The sequence below is a fragment of the Diachasma alloeum genome, unplaced genomic scaffold (assembly GCF_001412515.2).
Source record: "Diachasma alloeum isolate Michigan unplaced genomic scaffold, Dall2.0 Dall_scaffold_00646, whole genome shotgun sequence".
NCBI classification, from domain to species: domain Eukaryota; kingdom Metazoa; phylum Arthropoda; class Insecta; order Hymenoptera; family Braconidae; genus Diachasma; species Diachasma alloeum.
In genome coordinates this window covers 191,086-199,667 of record NW_021680778.1, presented here as the reverse complement: position 1 = coordinate 199,667, position 8,582 = coordinate 191,086, and the positions used below count along the sequence as shown (strand labels likewise).

Here is an 8,582-nt window from a genome sequence, read left to right as displayed (position 1 = left end):
TTTCTTTTTCTTCGGTCGTGTATCAGAAAGAAATCATTGAGTGAATTTAAATTTAGTTATTATTATTGATCAATTAAGAATCTCCGTGGAGTCTCTGACTTGAAATCATAGCACTGAGTTGCATACAAGAAATGACGGTGTCACTAGCTTCCTGTCCAGCAATCGTGAAAATATCAAATTTCGATAGGGAATATCCACCAAATGATCCAGAATGAGGAATTATTTTGATACAAGATCGTATCTAGGGGGACATACTCTTGAGATACATTAAAGAAGAACGGGAACAGTGAATATTGTCAGTGGTCCTCATACACTTATCTAAGCCTTTATCATTTTTAACATAAGAGGGTTCCTCTCACTGATTGTTGGCGAAGGAACCATTTCCAGAATTTATGTCTCGAAAACCTTTTCAACTATAATTTTCAATTAGAAAGAATCTAAATATCTCATTCTGAACAAGAGAATGCTATTTTCTTGTTGTCTGGGAGAATGCTATTTAATTCCAGTAATCAGAAATCTGATTACTGGGATGAAATCATGCCGAAAAAAGTACACTTCAAAAATTTTCCTCGAAAATGAAAGAACAAATGATGTCGGAGTGAACTTATTTTCTCTTCCACTTCTTGTACAATTTCATTCTTGCCATTTGGACCTTACAAATATGTTAACCACCCTTAAATTCTTTTCAAATATGGTAAATATAATTCAACATCAATCATTCGCAATCTTTATTCTTCATGTGATTAGAGCTATTCTCGCACAAAGAAACATCTTACTTTGTTAAGAGTGCATTTTCCATTCATGATGAGGGGAATTATTTTTTCAATTTCTGCTTTTTCTCGTATACAGAAGAATCTTAATTCTGGATAATCTGGTGGACATCCCCTCCTGACAGTTTTAATTCTCCTACTCCGAAAATAGTAGGTCAGTTTCGTCATAATGCATATAAAATTATAAAAAGTCCAGAGAAAAAAAACGAAAAAAAAAGATGATTGCAAGAACTTTGGACAATCGTCAGATTTCTAGTCAATCGAATGAGATGTTCTGCGAGAATCCGAGATAATTCTTCGTTCATTCAAGAAGGGTTCCCTATAAAATTGACGAATTATCACAGTTCTTCTAGTAAATTCCGGAAAATTGCTGATTTTTATAAGAAGCCTAAAAAACTATCACTGTTGTGTAACTGAAACGTTCTGCAGTTGTTGGGGACTTTCTGAAAAGAATATAGGATATCAAAATTGAAAGATTCCAAGTACTCCGCACTCAGACAACTTGAAAAAAAAACACGTAGGAAAAAGCGCTATCAAACGTTTTAAATTTTAAGAAAGGTGTTTCGGAAATTTCAGAAAAAATTTGTTTACAATCGAGTTCCTTATGAGTAATGAGTACAATAGATTTCTCTTCAACGAGTATTGATAAATTATTGAATCACACTGGCCCCTGCTATTTTCCATATTCGACGTTCATATCTGAGCTAATAAAAAAAGAGTATCTGAGATTCTTTTGGAAAACAAGGGTACCTCGAAATTCCCGTCAGGACTGAGGTATCTCAAAATTCATATGAAAAATCGTTTTAAATCTCACGTTTCCATTCTTCTGGCAGCTAGAGGAATGATATGAATGCAACGAGAAGTGCAAATGACGTGGAATGGTGCACATTGGAAACGGAATACATGATTTTCGAGCTCCAAGAGATTTATCGATCGATGCAAATAACGAGTTTTCACATAAATTTTAAGATACTCTTTCAATTATGGTGATATGATGATTCAAATTCGGGGTATATCGATGAAGATGGGAATGGGACGTGCAAGACCTTCGGAGAAAGAAAACCATTGCTGGTGATTTCTGACTTTGTCATCAATACTAACATTTTGGCTAAATCTTTGATTTTAAGGATCAGAGCACGTGTGACAAAATTTAGTAGAAAAACCTAACGCTTTCTCAAAGAAATTCCATTGAATTTTAATTGGAATTTCGTTGGAATTCTATTGAAAAATTTTATTTCTTTTTTGCATCATTTCTATGGAAGATATTCAATGGAAAAATCAATAGACTTTTTTTTATCTATAAGTATTCTTGGGCATGGATTTTCTGAGTTTTTTGTTGGGTTTTATTGTGAGAAATAAATGAAAATATTGTGAAAAAGCTTTTCTATTAAATTTTTCATACATAACAAAAATTTTCGATTCCTCCCGGTTTTTGAAGACCTCGAAAAAAATCGCTGGTTGGACTGACGAAGAATCAGTATAGGTATTGTTTGTTTCATTATTCGCTCCATTCGTAATTGAACGAAAAAAAAAAAAATTTGTAATTCGTCAGGAGCGATAATTCTACTGTCAAATTTTGTATGAAACATTAATTTTAAAATTGGTTCTTTATAGGTATATTGTGGACAAAAGCTCTTCGTACGTAGGACAGATCTCCAGGCTTTAGCTAAAGAAAGGGGGTTAAGTAAAAAAGTGACAGCACTGATGCATCTTTTCTACGGTGCTGATGCTTCTCAGTATGCCCTTAAGAAAGAAGGACATAAGTTCCTAATTTCAAAAGTCCACAGAGAAGCCATGGTGAACATCTTAAATTCTTTACAATGGGAGGGCGAGCAGCAGCTTTGGGTCCAAGACCGTCAACTCGGTGAGACGTTGAAACGTGTTACATATCAATTGCGTAATTTAGCACGGAAGTCAGAATCCGAAAAAATACAGAAGAAAGAGTCAAATGGAGAAAAGAAAGGTGGAAAAGTAAGTAAGAAAGGACTATCAAAGAAGAATGCTGAAGTTGAAGATACTCAGGCAATGGAGATTACCGAAAAGAATGACGCTGAACCCAGTACCTTCACATCTTTAAATGGAGCTCAGGATGTGGAAGAAAGAGAAGAGGGAACTCAAGAAATTGACAACGATGAAAAGGAGAAGGATACTGACGAGCTAGAGGAAGACGGGGAACAGAATTCCTCAGTTACTCGTGTCAGTGAAAAAAGTGGAACGGATGAAGAAGACGATGAGGACTGAATATTTTTTTCAGCAGCGTTCAAATGATGTAGAACATTATGTTAGAGTTCGGTGTTTTTCTTTTTTTTGTTCATGTTTTTTAGGTTTCAGTGGACGCACTAGATTTCGTGGAAAAAGCTAGCGCATTGTGCTGAATTTTTATTGAGTTTCTACGAAAGACTGCGGTCTCGAGGGTCTCTTAGGGTCTCGAGACCTTCATCAGTTTTTCACTAATGTTATTTAGCGCATCCGCAATTTTTATGAGTTTTTTTTTTTCATTTAAAAGTGTCAATGGAAACGTTCATGGAATGAATCGATGGCACCGATCCTGTCATGCAACTTTTTATTCAGAGATACATTGAAAAAGTTCCTCCACAGAACTTCTCTGAGTTTTTCCAACTCCATTTTCTACTCTCATTCAAAAAATAAAAAAAATGGTAGGAATATCGTCGGTTGGAGAATTCCAACAAAAAATATTTCCATGGAATTAATGTCATAAGAAAATTAGATCCGGTTTTTTGACAAAATATATTTTTATAAAACATTTCGTTGTCGTAGAGCCAAAGGGGCGTAAGTGGTGTGTATAAGCATAGATTTTACACCGTTTTGGCCCTACGACGACGATATCTTTCGTTATAATTGTTCAAAACAGCTGCAGATTTTTCATATAGAAACTGCAAGAACCTTTCAAAATTTCCAATAGAAAATGTCTGGAAATTTAATGAAACTGTCCAGCAAATGTGTTAGGTTTCTCCAGCCAATGTGCTGACGTTCTCAGTTAATTTATGTTTCTATTGATCTCAGCATATTTTCATATTAATTTTCACTATATTATCAAGATGTTTCAATGACTAATCATCCTGTCTGAGTACTTAATATTTGAAGTAAAAGTTTGAATGTAAAATGATTACCTGATGGAATAATAAAACCAGTGCTCATAGTTGAAAACTGAAAATGAGATCAATTATCCAGTGGACTTGATTCGGAGTCTGAAGAGACACTATTGGACGCCTGGTAGATCGCACTACGTCGAGACTGTTGGTCTCTGTTGGTCGAGGCTGTTGGATCTCCTGGAGACCCATTTATAAGACTTGAGGGAATGTCCAACTGACGTTTAGTTGATTATGTCGGACGTCTCGTGGACGTCAATTGGAGATCAATGGGACGCTGGTGGACGTTCTGAAGACCCATTCATGAGATTTGAGTCGATGTGCAGTGGACGTGCATTAAATTCACTCACGAAAAAATTCAATAAGATATCCTAGAGTTTTTTAGAAAATACTATTGGATTTCTATTGAATTTTCTATTAGTTTCTTGCCGTTTCTATTGACATTTTCAATAGAAAATATTATCTAGAAAAAGTCACCGACGGCAGTGGCCGTGCGGTTAGAGTGCTAGACTAGCATGCCAGTGATCCGGGTTCGATTCCCGGCGACGGCGGTCAAAATTTGTAGCGCTCTAATCTCACAGTCTCACTGCCGAGCGGTAGTCTCGTCAAAGGGACGACTGTACCTAGGCAGGTTTTTCCCTCAAAGTGAGGTTTTCCTTAGTCCTTCGGTAAATGCGGTGCAGCGGGTTGGGGGGTGGGATGGGAACAAATCGTAAAAACCCGAAAGGGTATACGAAGAGAATTTTTTTTTTATATAAAAAAAGTCAATAGAATTTCATTTCTCTATAAAACTTATTCTATTGGGATATTTTCTGTAAAATTTTCTCGGATCAAATTTTCCAAGTTTCTTTCATTCAATTTTTATTTTCTTCCCTTCGAGAAAATCAAATGAAAGAACTTACAAATCGATTTCCATTGACTTTTTCTATAGAATATTTTCTACCGAACATGTCAATAGAAACGGGCACAAAACTCATAGAAAATGAAATAGAAATCCAATAGAATTTACTAGAGAATTCTCTAGAATTCTCTAATACATTTTTCTCATACATGTTATATTGGACATCTCGTGGACGTCAATTGGGAATCAACGGGACGCTGTTGGACCTTCTGAAGACTAATTTATGAGACGTTAACAAACGGCCAGCGGACTGTGATTCGATTATATTGGACGTCTTGTGGACCTCCATGGAAGATCAGCTTGACGGTTGGACCTCCTAGAGACCCATCTATAAGACTGGAGTGGACGTCCAGCGAACGTTCACTTGATCACAAAGGACGTTTTTCGGACTTGAAGGGAGATCAACATGATGCTGTTGGACCTTCTGAAGACTCATTTATGAGATGTTACCAAACATCCAGCGGACTTTTACTCGATTATATCCGACGTCTTGTGGACCTCCATCGGAAATCAGACTGACCCGGTTGGACCTTTTGGAGACCTATTTATGAGACTTGAATAGACGTCCAGCGGACCTTCAGTTGATCACAGAGGACGTTTTCTGGACTTGAATGGGAGATCAACAGGACGCAGTTGGACCTCCTGAAGACTCATTTATGAGAGTTCACGGCACGTCCAACTGACGTTCACTGGGTTATATCGGACGTGTTGTGGACGTCCATCGGAGATCAACGGGACGGTGTTAGACGTCCTGAAGACCCATTTATGAGATTTGACAAAACGTCCAGCGAATGTACCCTCGATTATATCAGACGTCTCGTGGACGTCAATCGAAGATCAGCTTGACGCGGTTGGACCCCCTGGGGACCCATTTATGAGACTTCATTGGGCGTCAAACGGACGTTCACTTGATCATATCGGACGTTTTCTGGTCTCGAATGAGAGATCCACAGAACGCTGTTGGACCTCCTGAAGACTCATTTATGGAACATCATTGGACGTCCAACTGACGCCCACTCAATGTAATAAGACATCTTTTGGACTTGAATTCGTTTTCTAAAACGACGTCCTGTGGACCGATCGATAAGACTTCTCTGGACGTCCAATGGACATTCATTAAAGTACATTGGACCTCTTGAGGACCCCTATTAGTCTCCTTTCGATCCCCGCTGGACGTCCTTTTGACCCCTATTTTTTCTCCCTCACATTCGGTTGGACGTCCTTTAGACCCCTGCTAGATGTGGGAATTATTAAGAGGACGTCCTCTGGACTTGAAGAACAATCAAGAATTCGAGTCCTTGAAAGTCCTAAAATGACACATTTGGACCATCAACTAGACCAAAATGGACGTCCTAAAATGACGTCCAAATTTGGTCAAAAACTAGTCCATAATTTCATCAGGGAAATTAGTCCATAGTTTCATCAGGATTGGAAAAACTTTTATCGTTTTTCATATGAAACGGCGTTTGAGGTGGAATCGTAGTAATTAATGAAATTCCGAAGAGTTTCTAAAAATCATTGTCATGACTCAATTTATTAAATTTTTCATGCTTTAGATGGATGGCTGCAATATATTTCGAGCCTATCTTCGCTCGTCGTGCAATGCCTTGGTGGGACGAACCTCACCTCAAAGCGACGTTTGATATTTCCATCAAACATCAGCGTGATCTCCACGCTATTTCAAATATGCCTGCCAAGTCTTCAATGAGCGATGAGACTGATTCAACTCAATTTATAACAACTTTCGAGACTATGCCAAAGATGTCTACTTATTTAGTTGGTTTCGTTGTCACAAATCATACATCATTATCTGATGAAACAGGATTTTTCAAAGTATGGGCAACATCAGATATTCTTCTGCGTGGTGGATATTTTTTGAACATTGTCGAAAAAATATTGAAAGAAATGGAAACATATACTGGAATATCTTACGCATCCCATGGTATGAAAAAAATGGAAATGGTTATCTCGCTGCCCTCAGAAACGTATTACCCCGCGATGGAAAACTGGGGGCTCATCTCTATGGCGTAATTTAGAAAAGACAAGCATAGATGAAATAAATTTATAAAAATTGATTATAAATCATTTCCAGCAGGGAGCAACTTCCTTTGAAAGATGAACTTCTAGCAAGGCAAACCCATCAGTTTTTGCATGAAATAGTTCATCAATGGTTCGGTAATTTAGTCAGTCCAAAGTGGTGGCAATCCGTATAGTTGAACGAAGGTTTTGTGGCATATTTCCAATACGCATTGACGGATAAGGTAATGATCTCGACATACTTTCCGAATGATATTTTAGTTCTAAAAATTCTCAATTTTCTTCGATCCACTCAGCTTTGGCCTGAATAGAGATTGAAGGAAGAACAGTTAATAGATATCCTCCAATATCAAGCTTTCTCAACTGATAGTATCAGTGAAGCTGTATTGATGAATCATGATATATAAAACTACAGTAATATATCAGCTAAATTTAGCCATATAACATATAGGAAAGGTTGGTAAAATTTCATTAGTGAAACTATTTTCAACAAAAATGATGATCTCCATCATCATTTCATTTTTCTTCAATTATGATTTTAGGTAGTTCTATCATCCGTATGATTAATCATGTTCTTGGAGAAGACAAATTTCAGACTGCTATGAGGAGATATTTGGATAAAATGTGAGTTTTCTTCAGCTCTCCGATGGAGGAGCTATGGTGATCCACTCATTTTTACCTTTCAGCTTTCTTTTGAATGAATAACGATGTGAGGGTTGATTCACAGGAAGTTTCTAGCAGTGACTCCCGATGATCTATTTGAGGAACACATCTAAGAATTTCCAGAAGTAACGGGATTAAATGTAGAACCAACAGATATTTTGAATAATTGGGTAAATACACCCGCTTTCCCAGTGGTTAACATCATAAGAGATTACGAAAAGAATACAGTGTCCATCACTTAAGAACGTTTCCTGCTCAAACCCGATCCAGCTCAGACCGAAACCTACTACGTTCCGATCAATTACGCCACACAAGGAACAAAAGACTTCGATAACACAACAGTCACAAACTGGATAAACAAAACCGAGTCACCTACAGAAATCAAAGGAATTTTCAATGAAAGTGAATGGATCATTTTCAACAAACAGCACTTTGGTAGGATGGACATGAAAAATTTGCATTATTTACGTGGTGTGACGAGGCAACCTTTTTATTTTTCATTATTTTTATACTTTTTATCTCCCCCAACTACACTGCTCCCTAATACTATATATTTGGCCACCGCTGGCTACCTTATCTTTCCCCCCACGGCTACTCTAGTTCCCTCCCCACCTCACCCTTCCGTCCCCCTCGACCAGCAACGATGAGACCCCAGGATGGAGAACAGTTCCGGCCCTAGACGAAAAGTGGAACACCGGCACCCCAGGAAGAAACCCCGAAGAACGCCCCCTTCACCTCAGGCACCCGAAAAGCGGATGACGATTCCGCTCCTGGCCCACTTCGATCTGCCTCCCTGCGAAGAAGACGTTGACGGGAAGGAAAGCCACTCGTCTCACGACTGCCCCAGTTGACGCGTCGTATCAATTGTGCTCAGAGAACTACAGAGAATAACAGTGTAAAGAGGATTGTTGGAGGATCTTGGACCTCATCCCACATCGGAGAGATCAACCAGGAGACCCTGAGGTGGAGAGGAGGCTCAGCATCCCCTGGAGAGGACCCCGAGAAGGCCCAGGTGTTAATTACTCCGGACAGTTCCCCAGCATCGAGAGGACCTGTGAGTACGAGTTATTTTCCCCTTTTCCCAGTCACTATTTCTGCAGC

General features: G+C 38.4%; 1 protein-coding gene across 1 annotated transcript; it reads left to right on the top strand.

Moving 5' to 3' along the window:
- The first annotated feature begins 6,019 nt into the window (after positions 1-6,019).
- LOC107043860 (membrane alanyl aminopeptidase-like) lies at positions 6,020-7,730 on the top strand. The gene is given in 6 exon segments (XM_029126526.1): positions 6,020-6,075; positions 6,338-6,766; positions 6,874-7,078; positions 7,130-7,274; positions 7,361-7,442; positions 7,546-7,730. Coding segments are annotated over 6 exon segments (966 nt in total). The 3' UTR covers positions 7,595-7,730.
- The last annotated feature ends 852 nt before the right edge of the window (positions 7,731-8,582 follow it).